The sequence below is a fragment of the Pan troglodytes genome, chromosome 5, assembly GCF_028858775.2.
Source record: "Pan troglodytes isolate AG18354 chromosome 5, NHGRI_mPanTro3-v2.0_pri, whole genome shotgun sequence".
In the NCBI taxonomy this organism is placed as follows: domain Eukaryota; kingdom Metazoa; phylum Chordata; class Mammalia; order Primates; family Hominidae; genus Pan; species Pan troglodytes.
The window spans coordinates 59,497,683-59,518,641 of record NC_072403.2 but is presented as its reverse complement, the minus strand read 5'-3'; the positions used below and the strand labels follow the sequence as shown (position 1 = coordinate 59,518,641).

The window sequence follows — 20,959 nt, the reverse complement described above, 5'->3', positions numbered from 1 at the left end:
ATCACTTGAGGCCAGGAGTTCGAGACCAGTCTGGCCAACATGGTAAAAACCCATCTCTACTAAAAATACAAAAATTACCTGGGCATGGTGGTGCACACCTGTAGTCCCAGCTACTTGGGAGGCTGAGGCAGAAGAATAGCTTGAACCCGGGAGGCAGAGGTTGCAGTGAGCTGAGATCATGCCACTGCACTCCAGCCTGAGCGACAGATCGAGGCTCTGTCTCAAAAAAAAAAAGAAAAGAAAAAAGAAAAGAAAAAGAAAGAAAGAAAATGTGGTCACTTTTTCTGTATAATTACTTGGCAATACAGTTATGGAGAGATTTCATTTGATAACATAAATCTTCCTAGAATTGTCTTCAATGCTTCATGCTGAAGTAAACTGTCTGTAAAATGTACATCTAGTTTAATATGTCTTTAAATCTATTTTAAAAATTAATCTATTTTATGCCATGAAAACTATTATCTTTTGAAAAAGTTTCTCAATGTAGTATTTCAAAGTCTAAAGCACAATTAAAACAAAACCATGCTTTTTTTTTTCTCTTTTTAGCAAGCTCTTGCCTGTGGCAGTGTATTTGCCAACATGGCACCCAAAAAGAAGATTGTCAAAAAGAACAAAGGAGATATCAATGAGATGACTATAATCGTAGAAGATAGCCCCCTAAACAAACTGAATGCTTTGAATGGGCTCCTAGAGGGAGGCAATGGCCTTAGCTGCATTTCTTCTGAACTAACAGATGCTTCTTATGGCCCCAACCTCTTGGAAGGTTTAAGTAAAATGCGGCAGGAGAACTTCCTATGTGACTTAGTCATTGGTACCAAAACCAAATCCTTTGATGTTCATAAGTCAGTCATGGCTTCATGCAGTGAGTATTTTTACAACATCCTAAAAAGAGACCCATCAACTCAGAGGGTGGATCTCAATGATATCTCACCACTAGGCCTGGCCACTGTCATTGCATATGCCTACACTGGAAAGCTCACTCTCTCCTTGTATACAATAGGAAGCATTATTTCTGCCGCTGTTTATCTTCAGATCCATACTCTTGTAAAGATGTGCAGTGATTTTCTGATACGGGAGATGAGTGTTGAGAATTGCATGTATGTTGTTAATATTGCTGAAACATACTCCCTAAAAAATGCAAAAGCAGCAGCCCAAAAATTTATTCGGGATAACTTCCTTGAATTTGCAGAATCGGATCAGTTTATGAAACTTACATTTGAACAAATTAATGAACTTCTTATAGATGATGACTTACAGTTGCCTTCTGAGATAGTAGCATTCCAGATTGCAATGAAATGGTTAGAATTTGACGAAAAGAGAGTAAAATACGCTGCAGATCTTTTGAGCAATATTCGCTTTGGTACCATCTCTGCACAAGACCTGGTCAATTATGTTCAATCCGTACCAAGAATGATGCAAGATGCTGATTGTCACAGACTTCTCGTAGATGCTATGAACTACCACTTGCTTCCATATCATCAAAACACATTGCAATCTAGGCGAACAAGAATCCGAGGTGGCTGCCGAGTCCTTGTCACTGTTGGGGGACGCCCAGGCCTTACTGAGAAGTCCCTTAGCAGAGATATCTTGTATAGAGACCCTGAAAATGGATGGAGCAAGCTTACGGAAATGCCAGCCAAAAGTTTTAATCAGTGTGTGGCTGTGATGGATGGATTTCTTTATGTAGCCGGTGGTGAAGACCAGAATGATGCAAGAAATCAAGCCAAGCATGCAGTCAGCAATTTCTGCAGGTATTTGATCTTTTATTAGGAACTGAAATGGCTCAATATTATAGGGAAATAGCCCTAACATAGAAGTAAATTAATCTTGCTTATTAACTTAGTCCATTGGCTTAGTAAATCAAAAATAATAATAATGCCACCTTACGTATGTTCAGCACTTTATATTATATAAAGTACATTCATTTATATTTTGCACTATAGATTTCTGAAACAAGCCTGTGAGGTGGGCGGGGAAGATATAATTATTCTGATTTTACATATGAGAAACCTGATACCCAGAGAAGTTATAACACCAGTAAGCGGCAATTCACATTTACTCATTTCTAGTTGGATACTCTTCACAATACACTGACTTTTGATAGAAATTAGGTACAAATTCAGTTTTTAACACTAAGTAGTAAGAAAGAATATAATAATACAAAATGTATTTTAAGTGACTGCTACTGACAACTGTCAAATTCATAATTGGCAAATAGAATGAGATCATTAAAAATGTGGCAGCTAATTAATTTGAAATACTTATTTGAAAACCGAATAACAGAAAATGTGTCAGTATTTTTGATACATACAGAAAAGAGTAAAAGAGTAAAACACATCCTTCAGAAAAATGGAAGTCAAATGCCATATTATTTTATATATTTATGATTAAAAATTAAACTTCCATTCATATGAAATGTTCAGAAAATCATGCTTATATCATGGTAGTAGTATAAAGTCAGACATAACTAATGAGCAAGATCTGAAAATTTGTGTAGTATTTCATGAAAAATATTCTTTATTATTCCATTATGTGTGTATGCATTTAAAAGAACACAATTAACTGATTTTTAGTGTTTAATTTGTAACTATAATTGAGTTTAATTTGGGAGTTAAATGGGACAAAGATGAACATCAGACTGAAGGAGTGAGTTCTGTATTTACAATACTTCTGAACTATGTCAACAGGAAAGCATCAGTTCACTATGCTTATTTTCCTCCTGCTGTAAAGACACCTTTTAGTACTCGAGTCGCTTTGTGAGGTATTGATTTCAGTGCTTATACATGGATAGTTCCGAGCACTGAAAAAATATATATATTTATCCCTAAACTAAAAAGTCTTCTCTACTGAAAAGTGCTGGAAGATAGAAGAGTATCCAAAGTTAAGCCTTTGTTGATGCTTTTAAACAGTTCCATTGGTCTCAGTCTAACAGACAAGAGAAGACTTTGCTGAGTGGCTTGGCTTTACTGTCGCAATGGCCAAGAGAGGTGTAGGAATAAGGGGTTTGTGAGAAATGGAGAAATCCAGTCAGTCAATTCGTATCTTAAACAGTGAGAGGGAGCTAGGAATGGTTGGCATCTGAAGATATGCAGAATTGACTTTAATATGGCGATGCCCTCCTCTTATCGCCACTCCTCTGATCGTCACAAATGCCCAGCCTCCCCCATGTGCACATCTCATAAATCCCACTGGATGATAGATATTTGAATATGGAGGAAAGGGGGACTGAAAGCTCAGTCTCTGTGGGCTCTTCTCCAAGTGGCCCCATAAAGGGAGTGCTTATAAACGGAGGAGAGGCGGGGGCGAGGGGTAGTCAATGCCTGCTTTGTCTTTTCCAAGTGTCACACATTTTTACTGGCTGAGAGAGAAACTCCAGCCTCCAGGTGAGGAGCTGGGCCAGGTCCCTCGCCTCCTTGCAGGGGAAGTGTCAGGCTTCCCACTCATGATTTGCAAAGTAACATGGGGTCCCCAGCTGCCGCCGACAAAGCTGTTACACCTTCTCTATCATTTCCAGATACGATCCCCGCTTCAACACCTGGATACACCTGGCCAGCATGAACCAGAAGCGCACGCACTTCAGCCTGAGCGTGTTCAACGGGCTCCTGTACGCCGCGGGCGGCCGCAACGCAGAAGGAAGCCTGGCCTCGCTGGAGTGCTACGTGCCCTCCACCAATCAGTGGCAGCCGAAGACGCCCCTGGAGGTGGCGCGCTGCTGCCACGCTAGCGCGGTCGCCGACGGCCGCGTGCTGGTGACAGGAGGCTACATCGCCAACGCCTACTCGCGCTCTGTGTGCGCCTACAACCCGGCCAGCGACTCGTGGCAGGAGCTGCCGAACCTCAGCACACCCCGGGGCTGGCACTGCGCGGTCACGCTGAGCGACAGAGTGTACGTGATGGGCGGCAGCCAGCTGGGGCCGCGCGGGGAGCGCGTGGACGTGCTCACCGTGGAGTGCTACAGCCCCGCGACCGGCCAGTGGAGCTACGCGGCGCCGCTGCAGGTGGGAGTGAGCACGGCGGGCGTCTCGGCGCTGCATGGCCGCGCCTACCTGGTGGGGGGCTGGAACGAGGGCGAGAAGAAGTACAAGAAGTGCATCCAGTGCTTCAGCCCCGAGCTCAACGAGTGGGCGGAGGACGACGAGCTACCCGAGGCCACTGTCGGCGTGTCCTGCTGCACCCTCTCGATGCCCAACAACGTGACTCGGGAATCCCGGGCCAGTTCGGTATCTTCTGTGCCAGTCAGTATCTGAGCCCAGGTAGATGCAGGGACGCAGGAAGAACACGTTATTTATTCATAGAGCCACGTGGTTAACCTCTGAGTTCGCGAAAAGGAAAATATTTAACATTTACTACACTGATTGTATTGTAAAATATGTCGAGGCACATGTCCTGATGGCTTTAAATTCCTGGTATGGCATAATCTACCTCTTTTTTTCTTTTTTTTTAATAGCAAAATACAGGGCAATGGCCAACAAAAGAAACAATTTATTTCAGCGGCCACTGGGTGGCAGACGGAGTTCGTTATAGGCACTCTCCCAAGGCGGCATGTTTCCTAAATGTATAGCGGTTACACCCACATTTGAGATTTTTTCCTCTACACGTTAGTACACTTGAGGTTTATGTAAGTGATTTCATGTTCAAAAGTTTATTTTCCTCTCTCTCTTTTTTCTTTAGGAAGTTGAAGATATTCATATAGATTTTATTTGTTTAAAAATGGAAATTGTCGATCTCCATAAAGACTTAAGATTTAATTCTGTATTTCAACGCAATTTCCCCCCATATGTGATTGAGTAAAGGATTTTGAAAGATATCCCATGACAACGTAATAAAGCTTAAAATAAGATCTGACCGAAAAGGAATAGGGATTCCACCCAGGGACCCTAAAGTTGATAACTTTTGTGTTAGCGGACATTCCTCTTCCTCCATGCCTCAGGCCCCAGTTTATTTTCTACCATAAAATCATGCTCTCAATGAAGTAATTGATATGAATCATTTAATTTATAGCATAAATTTAAGTCATTTGGTTGTTTCAACTAGAAGGATTTGCATTTTATCCCTTGTCCTCTATTAAAGAAGAATTTCACGTACCCTGGGAGCCTTACCCTCACCCTAAAAACTACACCAACGTGGTTAAAGGCAACCTTGGCCCTAATGTATGCCCTGCGAAGATCACCAAATAAAACTATGTCCCTAAGGACCATTAGCCTTAAGCTTAGAGAGCTTGAAGTTTACACACCCAATAACAATAATTTTATTTGCCCCAATCTTTTATATGATAAGAATGATAGAAACATTTGGAATTTGTAGGTTTGGTAGTAACTGGATGAATGGGTTCTCCTGTTGATAAATGCCATTGTTTCCCATTTAATATGGATCCTCCTGATTTCTTAAGTAAAAATCAAACACTCATCTCACGTATATAAAAATATATACTCATTCTGTCCTATTTTTATTAATCTCATCTGCTCCAAATGAGCTTTGGATTTATAATCAAAGTGTACCCACTTGATAGCATTTTTCTTATATGTTTGCCAAGTTTTGGGGAAAGGGAATGGCTGTAGTAAATGATACATATTTTCCTTTTTTATAATTTATCACTTTATTCTTTGACAGTTTATTTGTTTTGGAGAGGAAGTGGCCTATCAATTATGGGTTATGTGCAATTGGATTTTGAAAAATAAAACAAGCTATTTAGGAATTGAACATGAGATATATGGAAATATAATTTGGTTTTTGTTAATCTCATCCTCTCCACCTTGTGTAGATAGGTTATTGCTAGTTATGATATTTATTTCTAAAATATGTTATTTGAACTGTGAAAAGTGGTTCATATAGTACACTTTGTGGAACAATTTTATATCATTACCCCGATGAAAAGTTCAATCTCTGGGTATTTAATGATAACACTCAGGTAAGGGCTACAAACGCTGTAAATTAAGAACAAGATATTATTAATGTAAAAGCACTGGGCTGTTTCCTTATCCCACACAAAGAATCTTTTACCTTGGTATATGTGGATATGGTATATTACCTTGGTGTATGTATATGTGTGTATACGCACACACTCATACAACTGAGAAGCCTATAGTATATGGTTAATTTTTGGAGAAAAGGGTGTTTTATTGTGGGTTACAGATCATAAGTGAGTGAATAGATGTAATTCCTTGATGCACACCAATAGATGTGTTCCCATTGACATCTTAGAAGTATTGTATGAAGAGGAGGACCTAGGGCTTGAAATGAAATGAGAATCAATCAATTGCAACATTACATGATGGAATAATGAGAAGAGATACTGAAACTAGAGGATTTTTCATCTATCAAAGCTTGATAAATTAGGTTGTGCAAAAACTTGGCAGTGGCTTTCTAGAGATGAAACTGGAGACATGTTAGAGCTGGATAAATCATTTAAAATTACCATTTAATTTATTTTCTACATTGTTTATCTGAAGACTCAGAAAATCCACATATTTGAGCTTACCAGACTCTTGGGTGCATTGCTGTTCTATCTTCTGCTTCAACAGTTAGGAAAATAAAGACCAATATGAATTTGGAATGTCAGAATTTCTGACATAACACATTGGCGAGGAGTATGGAATGTAAGGGTCGGTGAAAGTTTCATATCCTGAACATCTTGCATTGCCAACTGAAAGACATAAAAGTATGCAGAATCAAAATAATATGTGTCCACTTTCATGTGTAAGCGAAACATATTCTTTACACCAACTATTGAAGCAGTTGCTCCTAGAAACCTAGTTTCTCCAGATTTCCCAAGTGGAAAATATTTAGTATGTTTTAAGCTTACATTCAATTACTCCAGAGTCTTAGGACCCAACCATATACTTCCTTTTATTTTTTATTAAAGAAAATGACTTGTTATTTTTGTAACGGCTGAGTCCTGTGATCAAATAAAAGCATCAGTTCAATATATCAGGGAAATTGCATGTTACCCAGCAACTGAAATAATAAAATTCAAGCTCTCTTTTTCTAAATGGGCCAGAGACCTGATGAGAAAGTCTCCAGGAAGCCAAACTTTAACATACTTTGTCCATTTTTAGTTAGGTTCTTGGTGCCAAGTTGTCATCCCTGATGCATTAGTTACTTTCAGTGCATTGAATGAATTTTATTTTTACTTCCTATGTTGTAAGAATGGTTTTGAATAGAAGGTCAGTGATGGTACAGATTCGTATAATTTTAAAACATGATTAGATGGTAGTGAAGTGTTATGAGTGAGGAGGTATAATTGATGTCATGAGGAAGTGAGTACTGAATGGTTCTATGATTTAAGGTAGAGCAGCAGTTGTAGTAAGTGTATTTTACAAATACACATGTAAATAGAGGTTTACCTGGAAATATGTACGTTCTAAAAGGTCAATTTTTTAATTTTATTTTTTTGCTGGTTATCCTGGCCAAGTGTCTTCAGAACTCATCCAAGTTACGAGACGAAATAAACTAAAATCACCTCATTAATTTTTTTCCCTTAGTTACAACCAAATGAATTTATGTAATCTCTGAATGAACTACATCCCTATTCCAGCCACTGATGAATATGTTCTCCAGCACAAGGCAGCATTAAAAGGAAATACTTTTCAGTATTTCTTTTCATGCCAAAAAACCTACAGAATAATTTTCCAAACAGTCCTTTATTCGTAATTATAAGAATTAAACAATCTAAAATATTAAAGATTTACCCTCCAGCACATTCACTGGGTAAAGACCATTTAATTTGCCCTCTCAGGGAATTTGAAATAAATTATTTGTCCTGGATATTCTTTAAAAACTTTTTATTTATTCAGCAAATTTTGGCAAAAAAATTTCTTTCTTTGCTTAAAACATTCTGGTACTATATAAGGAACAACAAACTAAAATGTATGCAGTGTTATTTTGTAATCTCATCACTATCAATAAAGCTGCATTCAATAAGACCTTAGTCAATGACTAAATATGGACAGTTTTGAAATATCCTTTCTCTGATGATTGGGGTGTTTGTTTTTTTCTCTACTTAGTTTTCGTGATGATTCACCTAGACAAAACAACAGCAAATGACAAGTAATTGAAAAAATGTTTCAACAGCTTGAAGACTAGTGAAAGAAAAAGGTATAAAACATCAGTAGAGACTTGCTTTGTAACTCAAAGAAAAGCCCAACTCTGGTCTAGCTCAGCCCCGACTATTTAGAAGTCGTAGGTTAAGTGTGGTTTCTCTTCCTGTTTCCACCCTGACCACAGCCAGCTTGTCACAGGTTCATCATCATTTGCAACAAAACGTTTTAGGAAATAAAATCGCATTGTTGTGTAGACAATCCCTTATAGCCTTTCTCTTCTACCTTACCCCTCCAAATGAGCAAGTAAAATGTAACCAACATAAGATGCTCAACCTTTGATCTAATGTAGTACTTAAATAATAACATTCAGTTGAGGCCATCAAATCTAGGAAATTCTAAATGGCAGCAATGCTTTTCTTAAACTTCTCCAAGTCCTGTAATCATATAAATAGACTAGATAGCCTCAAACACAAAACAACTGGTGCCACGGTCCAAATTTTGAGCAGACCAGCCAGATGCCTCAGAGTTTCTTTGCATTTTCTTTAAACTCCCACATACTCCAAGCTTCCCTACAGATTTGTACGGCCTCCCACAACAATCTTGGGGATGTCTCCACTCTCAATTACAGTGGGAAACTAGGCAGGATCTTTTTTCGCTAAGCCAGGTATAGACATGATGTATGCCCTCTCCAGGCTTCAGCACTGTGCTGAATTCTGTCTACATCTCTTTGTCCAGAACAGCCATCTGGCCTACTTAGATGAAAGGGAGCTAAGAAAAAGGTCTTCATGTCCAGGAGGAAAAGTAAAGTTTTCATATAGCATTGTCTCTGCACAATGAATGGCTAGTCATCTTCATACCTGGTTACCAAAGGAGCAGAGAGCTTCCCAGTCAAACTGCCTCCCCTCAGCCACACTGCTCTGGCCCTGATCACACCATAACAATGCTCTTCTCTCCCTTTCCTGGGTCACGAGACATGTACTCAGCTCCCCTATTATACCTTGCCTTTTTTCTTCTGAAGAACAAGCCCAGACAACTCTTGCAGCCTTTTCTCAATTCAGTGCCCTTACAGGTCAAGAGCATGTATTAAATGTATTCTGCCAGCCTTGAGTGTTTGCACAAATCTGGTTCCCAACAGCCATCAAATAAACCCATTTAATGTTAAGAATTGCCCTCCTCACCCCTCCCTCCCTGGTTCTCCTTGTTCTTCTCTTTCTGGAATCGTCTTAATTCTTCTTGATCTAACCTCTTCTAAAAGAATGTTGAGTGAAAATGATACATCTGTGACTTAATTCCTGCCACTCTAGCCATACTAGCAGGTTCCCAATACATGACGATTTGGGGAGAAGAGAACACATGTAGAGTCTAAAAGAGGACATACACGCATCTGTTCTTAATCCCCATTAGCAGAAGAGGATTCCTGAAAGGAAGAGGGGGAAGGAAGCTAAATGGTGGTAATCTGTCTCTCAAGTTTTATTCTGCAATATTAATGAAACGTTTCCATTTTTTGCAGAGTTCCAAACTGAAAAATGCTTTATTTCATTACAATTCTGCATATAAGTAGCAAAGAAAATTCTGTATGCCAAAAGAATCCTTTGTTGTTTAACAAATGTTCATTAGACATAATTATTTCCCAGCCTCATGCCCCTGATCATATTCTGTCTTTCTCTGCCCTGCTCTGTGCTCCGTCCCCTAGGGACTACATCATCCAGACTCAGGCTCTTTGGCTGAACATTTTACTCATCCAACAGGAGGTATCAGAAGGAGGTCAGAGGGCAGAAGCAAGTGGTTGGGATATTTTTTTCTGCCCTCTTCAGGCTTCAGCACTGTGCTTCTGGCCTAGGCTGTAACTTTCAACAACTCCAGCCCAGTGGCCTTTCCTCCCTTGTTCAAATCTCACCATGCTTACGTGCCATCATAGCTTACCATCTCTGGATATTTTCCTGTTGATTTATGTTCTGCCATCTCTTTTAGAATATCATCCTTAAAGGTGAAAATTTTGTCTCGTTCACAGATGTACCTCCGGTGTCTAGAGTCATGCCTGGTGTATAGCAGGAGATCAATTTTTTGTGTGTGAAGTAAATAAGTGAATGAGTGAATGAAACAATAAAACCATCATGACCTACTGCTTGCTGATCTCTATTCCAATATTACTCATTTATTTAATCAGCAAATACTTATTAAGCATCTACTGCATGCAAAACACTTTCCCTTACCCCAGTAATCACTAGAGGGAAGCACATTAAAGTACACAACCATGATAACTAGGACTTTTCCAAACTAGCTGCAAGCCAAAAATTAAATTGTTAAGACACATTACAGGTGGAAGGAGTTATGCAACCAACACTTTCCATTTCTCGAAAAAAAAAAAAAAACTCAAAAGATTGATATCTCTATAGCTATGCCCCCATTAAAATTTTTTAAATTGCATGCATCTTCTCTATAATTGCCAATTCTTCAAAAACAGGTTAGGACTAGCTTCATCATTTAGCTAGTAAGCATTTATTCAGTGCTTACTAAGTATACACACACACACATCATTTAAGTGTGAGTGTGTGCATATATACATATATTCTGCGTGTGTGTGTGTAAAATATATGGTCTTGTGCTTGCATTCTGAAATTAAGAGCCATTATGATTACATCACCTTGTCTGAGAGCTAAATAAGTTAATAGGTAAAGTTCATTTCTTTAAATACTTCTCATGGGCAGCCATGTTTTCAGAGACACGGGGAAACCTGAGAAGGTAGAGCCTACACACAGATACCCAGGGGCCTTTTTCTGACTCAAAAATGAGAGATAAACAGGGACTCCTGGAAGCAGGACCCTTGCAGCCCAATCCCTGGTGCCCTTCGGAACCCCAGACCAGTCTCCATTGAAGGTGTTTCATTTCCCTCATGGGTAAAAATACTGAGGACAAGTCACTCAATGCAGAGTCCTTGGAGATGGACAGTGAATCTCTGGGCCTGAGTCTTCCAGAGACACTTGGAGCACAGTAGTCCATTCTCATGCTGCTAATAAAGACATAACTGGGACTGAGTAGTTTATAAAGGAAAGAGGTTTAATTGACTCACACAGTTCAGCATGGCTGGGGAGGCCTCAGGAAACTTACAACCATGGCTGAAGGGGAAGCAAGTACATCCCTCTTCACATGGCGGCAGCAACAAGAAGTGCTGAGCGAAAGGGGGAAAAGCCCCTTATAAAACCATCAGATCTCGTGAGAACTCACTCACTATCACCAGAACTGCCCCCATCATTCAACTACCTCCCACCGGATCCTTCCCCCGGGGATTATGGGAACTACAATTCAAGATGAGATTTGGGTGGGGACATAACCAAGCCATATCAAGGAGAGTGAGATATTGCATAAAGAAATAAGGGGTGGCAAATTCAGCTGAAAGAAGGACCAGCTCCTGCTTTGGAGGCACTCCACAGAGCCACATTTCTGAAGATGGTGAGGTGTAATGGAGACTGATCCTGGGACAGCTTTGGGAGCCTGCTGGAGATGGCAGGGCCACAAATGGACAAACGGAAAGAGTTACTATTGGAGGGGAGCCTCCCCATGCGGGACTGCTTGTTTTGAACAGGGACAAACTAGCTCCACCGAAAATCCATGAAATGTTAAGGCATTGCCAATTTCCATCATTCCCCCTGAATTCTTAAATTAAAATCCAACTTGATAAATTAGTGCCTTTGATGAAGCCATCCAGTCCTCTGCCCCTGCCTGCCGGCACTGACTAAATACAAAAGAAAGAGGGAGTCTTGGGGGGAAGGAGAGCCCTGTGGCCTCTGCAGGAAGATCAGGGTTCCAGGCTGCAGAAGAAAACTTTAAATCAAGGGAAGAATGACCTTGCCCAGGGCTTTAGGCACATGGGTCCTCCGCTGCAGCATGTGCCACTGTCACTCCCTGACATGTGCTATGCAGAGAGCAGGTATTACACAGCAGTGCTTTGATGTCTCCCAGGTTTGATGTAGGGCCAAGTAGGGCCTAGAGTGGCCAGAGCTCACAGGCTGGTTCCTCTGGCTGTGGCCGGCCTTTTCCATTTTTCCCTAATGCATTGTACAAACATTATCTCTTTCCATTTGTGCAGTGGGTGGAGCAAAGTTACAGAGCACTACTTTATAAAGCCTGGCCTCCCCCCCTCCCAGCCCCACTGATGCCTTTTGCCTAGTCACATGTTTGGGTCAAAGACAGAACACTCAGCAAGGTTCAGTGTGGTTGGCTGTGGCTCACAGAATACAGGCAACCAGAGACAGAGCTGCAGTACCCATTAAAACCGTGGAGAGCTTGCTGACTGCCTCAAAAATCAGCAGTCCTGAGTATCTGTGCAGTGCTCTGCTAGTGTCTGAATGCTAGAGAGAGGACTCAACTCTTTTTAGACTTCCCAGAGATTCTAGTATCTGCTGCTATGACTGTTTTTTGTTTGTTTTGTTTGTTTGTTTGTGACAGGGTCTCACTCTGTCACCCAGGCTCAAGTGCAGTAGTGCTATCCTCTGCTGACTGTGTCCTCAACCTCCGGGCTCAACTGAACCTCCCAAGTAGTTGGGACTATAGGCACATGCCACCATGCCCGGACTGTGACTGTTTTTATAATAAAGACCCAACATACTTTAAGGAGGGGAAAAGAGCTGGCCAAACGATTTTCTGCCTGGGTCACAGAATATGGTAAAGTCAGGGAGAACATAGACTTGATTTCACCAGACTAAGAAGCCTTCAAGTCATTCCCAGTGAACGCCAATCCTCTGATGTTACAAGCGCTGTGTTGGGCAGCACTTGATGAGAATCCGAGTAAGTCCATCTCTTCACTTGAGGGGACAGCAGACCTTCATGACATAGAAAACCGAGACTAATAAGCTTTTATTTCATAAATGAGGATGGTGCACCTTAAAGGAAAGACACAGTCACTGAAAGATACAGCAAAATCACTCCAATCCCAAGTGACTGACACCACAAATACCTTAAAGGCGTCTCAGAAGAATGTAGAACTTTAGACAGCAATAATGGGTGATTTGGATGAAAATGCTCACCTTCGCAGAAGCCTAAAATGACATTCCCAAGAAGCTCTGAGATGAAAAGAAAGAGTTCAGGAATCAAAGAACAAGAATAAAATGCTAAAAAACTTAAAACACATGAATGAAACTGGTTGTAAATAATAAAGACAGCCAGTTAAAATCTCTGCCGGAAACTGTGCTGAAAACAATAAATTTGCCTGCTCTATTTAGGAGAGTACATGGATGACAGCAACTTGGAATGAGACAAAGACAGTGAATCAGAAAATGGAAACCACATAGACTATCAACCAGGACTCAGTGTGAAGAGACTCACTGATGCTGCTAACATAAATGTTTCCTCTAACAGGCTTGAAGGAGAAAAACAAGGTTATTTTTAAATTATGTGAAGAAAATAAAATGAAGAGCTTACAGATCTAATAAAAAGTCACCAAACTGAACATGTAGTCTGAAAATTCAGAGCTTAAAGGTGAGATTCAAATGCCTCAGGTGGGCTGGGCTCAGTGGCTCACACCTGTAATCCCAGCACTTCGGGAGGTCAAGGTGGGCGGATCACTTGAGGTCAAGAGTTCAAGACCAGCCTGGCCAACACGGTGAAACTCTGTCTCACCTAAAAATACAAAAATTAGCCAGGTGTGGTGGTGTATGCCTGTAATCCCAGCTACTCAGAAGGCTGAGGCAAGAGAATCACTTGAACCCAGGAGGTGGAGGTTGCGGTGAGCGGAGATGGCACCATGGCACTCCAGCCTGAGTGACAGAACAAGATTCTGTCACACACACACACACACACACACACACAGAATATGTCATGAAACTTGGCAGAAAATCAATTTAGGAGATAGTTTACCTCTTAGAAATAGAGAATAAACTTTTTGAAACATAGGAATACATCACCAATATAAACGGAAAACACAACTCCTACAGGAAGATGAATAAAGACTTGAAGAAAGAATTGCAAGGAACAACTTCTTTTTATCAGCTCTCTTGACTAAGAAGAAAGAAGCTCAAGGAGCTAAGAAAATAGAAAGACTAAAATTGGCTAAAGCAGAGTTTAAATCCAGGTTTCCCAAGTAGCCTCGTAGTAGGCCAATTAATGCCACCCCTTCCCCACAGGTCCAATACCCTAATCTCTGGGTCCTGTGCATATGTTATTCTACATGGCAAGAGGGACTTTTTGTAATTAAGGTTGTGGATCTCAAGGTGCAGAGATTATCCTGGATTAACCAGATGGGGCCAGTCTAATCACTTGAGCCCTTAAAAGCAGAGAAGTTTTTCCAGCTAAAGTCAGACGTGCAGCAGAAGAGGAAATCTAAGAGCTTTCAAGTGTGAGATGGATTTGATGTGCAATCACTGGCCCTGAGATACAGTTGCCCAGATACAAAGCTAAAAAGAGGCCTCTCAAAGCTAATAGAAGTTCCCAGGTGACAGCCAGCAAGGAAATGGATACCTCAGTCCTACAACTACAAGAAACTGGATTGTGCCCACAATTTGAGTGAATCTCCCTATAACCCATGCTGTCAACACAGATTATAGCCTGGTGAAACCTGAAGCAGAGAAACCAGTCAAGCCAACCCAGACTTCTGACCTACAGAGCTATGAGATAATAAACATGTGTTGCTATAATACACTAAACTGTGGTGATTTGTCTAGCAGCAGTAGAACACGCATGTCCCTGCTCTTCAACCGTACTCAGGAATTTAGGGTCACATGCAGTTTGATTCCATTTTCAAAGCAATGAACTTTTGCATATCCACCACCACAGATTTGCCTGTGTTCTCTCTCCTTAAAAGTTGTTTTATCTCTTTTTAGTTGGACTGCTATCATTTAATTGATGCTATATTTCCTCTTATTGAGGTTTGATAAAGTTATAATTTTTAAGATAGTATTTTTAAAATATAATGCTTTAAATACTATTTTTATAAATACATTACTTCTACTTCAGTGGACCCTACAGAATTAGATCACATAAATATTGTATTTTTAGCCAGGCATAGTGGCCCATGCCTATAAACCCAGCACTCTGGGAGGCTGAGTTGGAGGATCACTTGAGTCCAGGAGTTCAAGACTAGCCTGAGCAACATAGCAAAACCCTGTCTCTACAAAAAATTAGCCAGGCATGGTGGTGCATGCCTGTAGTCCCAGCTACTTGGGAGGCTGAGGTGGGTGAATCACCTGAACCTACGAAATCAAGACTACAGTGAGTCCTGATTGCACAATTACACTCCAGCCTGGGCAACCCGTGAGACCTTGTCTCAAAAAAAAATAAAATAAAATAAAATTGTATCTTTAGTGAAATAGAAGGTCCATCATTATTTAAATGATCATTGAACTTTGACATGACCAGGTGGAGACATTTGAAAGAATCAAGACCATTTCTATATTCTATGAGCTGTTATTAGAAATCAATACGATAAATTAATATTTTCTTCAATACATTTTTATTGTTTTTAAAAACAATGCACATATATACATTTTTTAAAATCTTAAACAATAACAACACTGTCAACTAAACTTTGTAATATTTTTAGTAGGCTAGATTTAAACGCATATATTAATTTAGGGGAGTTGACATTTTGCAATCATTTGTTTTTTATTTTGTAATTTATTTTTAACCTTTGTTATTTCATTTAGTATATTCTTTGCTGTTTAAGTGGTTTTGTTTTATGCAGTGAAATAAAATATTTTCCATATATATCATATATATGGAAAACTATTCTATAATTGTATTACCTAGATTTTAAAAACACTACCTTAGAAATTATAATACTATCAAGCCTCAACAACAACAAATGTAGCATCAATTAAATAACAGGAGTTCAACTTAAAAGAAACATAATGACTTTTAAGTAGAGATAATGCAGGCAAACTTCTGTGGCTGTGGATGTACAGGAGTCTAGATAGATAGATAGATAGATAGATAGATAGATAGATAGATAGATAAATTTCTTGAACTTTTGTTATGTCTAGCAACCTGTGAGGTGCTGGAGTTCCAAAGATGAATAAACCTTTTCTCACTGTCTCTGGGAGTAGGGGGAAATGAAGAAGGAGAGGCTGGGGAAACAGACATGTAAACAAATTATTGCTCTATGATGTAATACCTGTAATTACAGGGATATGCACAGAGCCTCATGGGATTGCTGCAGAAAGATTCTCTCTGGAGGAGTTAAAGCAAGGGAAAAATTCTGAGTTGATTTTTTTTTTAAAGATTTAGAAATTCGGGATTATTGCGGATTGTGTACTGTGTTCAGAAAGCAGTATAATAAAGTCTACACCCTTGCCTCTCGAATTTTGCCGAGAAATTTAGCAAGTGCTATGACCTAATTGCCTCTTCTGTGGCCTTTGGAAAGCAGTTTAAACTGGGAATTGGAAGACTGGAATTTTGTACCTAGATCCAACATTTGCTAAACAAATGGTTTGGGCCTCAGTTTCCACATTTGTAAACATAACAATGAATCATAACCACCCTGCTTATTTCATAGGAAAGTTGTAAAGATTAAACTAGATAATGTAGGTGAAAACACTCTGAAAACACCAGGGTATTCTACACATTCATCTAGGTCATGACATTTCTATCTTGAGTTGTCTGTGGCCAATATTAATTACTACTATGCATTAAAATAGGAAATTAATCAGAGTAATAAAACTATGTGATTCCTTAGAGTCCCATGGCACATTTCTTCTGAAGCTCTGCACATTTGTCCCCTCTTTGGTTTCCTGATTTCTTTGAAGAATAAGCTGGGGCATGCATTACTACTCCAGGATTGCAGGAGACTGAAGTAAGAAGCCCAAGGTAGCATGGCTGAATGAGGATTTGAGCTCCAGTGCTTGTCTTCAGACTTCCTTTACACACATAGTACCCAGAGCACCAGGTAGAAATGACAGTGGTGCTTTCTAACAAATTATTTTGAAAGCTGCCCAGAACAGATAAGGATGTATTTATTCCAATCACAGATGCTCAACAGTAAAGCTCATCCTTTTCAGTATTCAACTGGGAGAAACAATCATGCCTCCAAAATTGAAAAGAAGAGAGCACTTCCTGACTGAGCACCTCTCCTCCTTGTGCCCAGGGCTTCCAACTTTCTTTCAATGGTCTGAACACCGTGGGAGCCTTCTGTTCTTCTGCTCTAGCCATTCTGGGCACACAATGAGATTCCACATCTCTACCTGTAGAAATTCCTCCCATCCCTAAGCTCAGTTCAAAATGCCATTCACCACTGATCCCAGCCACCAGAAATGTCTCCCTCACTTGAAAGTCACTCAGTTTAGACTGATGGGTAAGAGCCCAGGCCCCCAAGGCAGTCTGTGTGCATCCAAATCTCAGCCCTGCTACTATTAACAACCTCTCCACTTCTGATCCATTGTCTGTAAGTGGGATGCTGTGGTGATCATGCTAATAATACTTGGTCATTACAAGGTTATTAAAAAGATTAATAACAGGCAGCAAAAGCAAAAATAGACAAACACGATTATGTCAAACTAAAAAGCTTCTGCACAGCAAAGGAAACAATCAACAGAGTAAAGAGACAACATGCAGAATGGGAGAAAATATTTGCAAGCCATACATCTGATAAGGGGTTAATATCCAAAATATATAAGGAACTCAAACAGCTCAAAAGCAAGAATACAAATAACCCATTTTAAAAATGGGCAAAGGACCTGAATAGACATTTCTCAAAAGAAGACATACATGTGGCCAACAGACACATTAAAAAATGCTCAGCTTTACTAATCATCAGAGAAATTCCAATTCAAATCACAATGAGATATCACCTCATACTCGCTAGAATGACTACTATCGAAAGATGATAGACAAGTATTGGCAAGGATGCAGAGAAATGGGAATGCTTGCATACTGTTGGTGAAAATGTAAATTTTGAGCTTTCTCAAAAAATTAAAATAGAGTTACCATATGATCTAGCGATGCTTCTTCTGGGTATATATCCATAGGAAATGAAATCAGTATGTGGAAAGGATATCTGCACTCCCATGTTCATTGTGCCACTATTCACAATAGCCTAGACATGGAATCAACCTAAGAGCCCATCAATGGATGAAGAGATAAAGAAAATGTAATATGTGCACCCAACTGAATACTATTCAGCCTTTAAAAAGAAGGAAATCCTGTTGCAACAGCATGAATGAACCTGGAGGACATTATGTTCACTGAAATAAGACAGGCACAGAAAGACAAATACCACATCATCTCACTTATATGTGGAATCTTAAAAAAAGTCGAACTCGGTGTGTGATGTTCCCCTTCCTGTGTCCAAGTGTTTTCATTGTTCAATTCCCACCTATGAGTGAGAACATGCGATGTTTGGTGTTTTGTCCTTGCGATAGTTTGCTGAGAATGATGGTTTCCAGGGGCTTGTTGTGGGGTGGGGGGAGGGGAGAGGGCTAGCATTAGGAGATATACCTGATGTAAATGACGAGTTAATGGGTGCAGCACACCAACATGGCACATGTATACATATGTAACAAACCTGCACATTGTGCACATGTACCCTAGAACTTAAAGTATAATAAATAAATATATATATATACACACACACGTATATATACACATATATATATACACACACACATATATATATATACACATATATATATATAAAGTCGAACTCATAGAAGTAGAGAGAAGAATGGTGACTACCGGGGCTGGGGACTTGGTGGTGGCAGGGGAGTGGGATTTGTGGAAATGTTGGCCAAAACATACGAAATTTCATTGAAGGGATACAGTCAAGAAATCTATTGTACAACATGGTGACTACAGATAATAATAATGTATTGTTTACGCTTGAAAATCACTGAGAGTAGATTGTGTGTTCTTATCTCAAAAAAATGATAAATACATGAGGTAATGCATATGTTAATTAGCTTGATTTAATCATTCCACAACGTACACATATTTCAAAACATGTTTTTAAAATATATACAATAATATGTAATTTTTATCAATTTTTTAATGTTTAAAAATTAAAAAGATAATCATGTAAAGTACACTTGATGGCACATGGAAATATCTAATAAATATTAGCTATCAAATTTTCTTCTATTCCTATGCAGATTTTTCTTCCTGTACTTGGTAGCCAGTTCTCTAAGATCAGGAATTGGTTGCATTGCCCCTCTTATCTCCTGCATAAAAGTACATCTCACTTCTGCCATTATGAGCTCTGCGAGCTTGGCCTACCGTTTAGTTTCTTTAAGTCTCAGTTTCACATCCATAAAATGGGGATAATATGAAAATTAAAGGCAATAATTTATACTAAAGCATATGGAACAGTGGTGACGAGATAGTAAGTAAGCAATGTATTTTAGCCATACTTGGTGCTTAAGAGTCTGTACTTAAAGTTATATTAAAGGATTAAGGCTCTGACATCTCAGTGCTCAATGATCATGATATATAAACATCTATATCATGATCACATCATGAATTCCCTAGAGCGGGGATCCAGAGGCTGTCTGATTCGGTGCTTTTCCTGCAAGGATGATCCTGCCATCTTGGGCAAATACATAGATGCAAATTTTGCATTAGCCGAAAAGGACATAAAAAAACACCAGTTTTGGTGAGGAAAACATTACAACGTATGAGAGTTTATTTCCCAGGTAAAAAGCCAACAGGGTAACTATTAAAGACAAGATTTTGCAGCCAGAGCAGCAGGGCTCATATCTTGGCCCTCACCAGTCTTGTGATCTTGGCAAGTTTTACTTATCACATTAACTCGGATTCCTTAGCTCTAAAGTGAGGATACCTATAGTATCTGCCTCATAGACTTGTTGTCAAAATGAAAGGAGTTATCCTTTAGCAAGCACCCAAAGGAGTGTTTGGTGCATAGGAATCACTCAATAAATGTTAGCTATTATAATTCTTCCGCCTGTGAAATTCCCTGCCTTTGGCTCTACAGTAGGCCCACTGGAACAGTCCAACACTGAAGAATGGTTTTTGCAGTGCCTGTGTGTGCTTCTGCTATACCAGGGACATGGTGCTCTTTACACCCATGTTGTCAAGTATAGATCAAATTAGGGGAGAACGCTCTAAAATAAAACAAAGATGTCAGAGAATTGCCCCTTTGACAGGCACAGACTAAGACAATGGGAGTTCCATGAACATGAGCCATATATTCAGAAGAGTTTAGACAGAACAGTGCTTTGTTGTATTTCATGAGCTCATAGTACCCAGAGAAGCTAGTACAGTAGAACAATAGCTGATGTATCAGGTTTTTCGGTCATGTTATCAGTTACTGACAGCTTGCCAAACTGCCCCGGGCATTGACTCTGAATTCACATAACTAGAAGAGGAAAAGTATTAAAATGATCATTCTCCATTTGACTTTAAAACTCCCAGATTATCCAAATAAAAGATAAATCAAAGTGAAATCAAAGGGTAGCCTGTGTGTGGTATGGATTCCTGATGACAGTCAGGATCATTAACTTTGTTTCATTACTGAGATATCTAAGTAGTAAGGAGCAGGACATTTCATAAAAATGGCCTGAGGGGAACACGCTACAGAATGTCTTTGAGTTATTTCACTTCAGCCCTTGGGTGGTAGGTTAGTTGGGTCTTTCATAAAAAGTTACCACAAAGTAGGTGGCTTGAAATAACAGAAATTTATTATTTCACAGTTCTGAAAGCTGGAAGTTTGATATCATCAAGGTTGGTCTCTTCTGGAGAGCTGTGAGGGAGAGTTGGTTCCCTGCCTCTATCTTAGCTTCTGCCAGTTACCAGCCATCTTTGGTGATCCTTAGCTTAGAGAGACAGTACTCCAATCTTTGCCTCTGTTGTCACATGGTCATCTTCTCCTTATTTGTCTCTGTGTCTTCACATCGCATTCTCCTCTGTGTATACATCTGTGTTTAAATTTCTCTTTTTTTATAAGGTTGGTAATTATGGTGGCTGGGTGCAGTGGCTCAAGC

At 39.7% G+C, this 20,959-nt stretch overlaps 1 protein-coding gene across 3 annotated transcripts in view; it reads left to right on the top strand.

The window, feature by feature from the left end:
* KLHL31 (kelch like family member 31) overlaps positions 1-10,162 on the top strand; it is a 47,023-nt gene extending 36,861 nt beyond the window's left edge. For all 3 annotated transcript variants that reach the window (XM_009451460.4, XM_009451461.5, XM_009451462.5), the window contains 2 exons: positions 547-1,751; positions 3,515-10,162. In XM_009451460.4, coding sequence (XP_009449735.1) covers positions 580-1,751; positions 3,515-4,247 — 1,905 coding nt within the window. In that variant the 5' untranslated portion in view covers positions 547-579 and the 3' untranslated portion in view covers positions 4,248-10,162. The remainder of the gene's footprint in view (positions 1-546; positions 1,752-3,514) is intronic.
* The last annotated feature ends 10,797 nt before the right edge of the window (positions 10,163-20,959 follow it).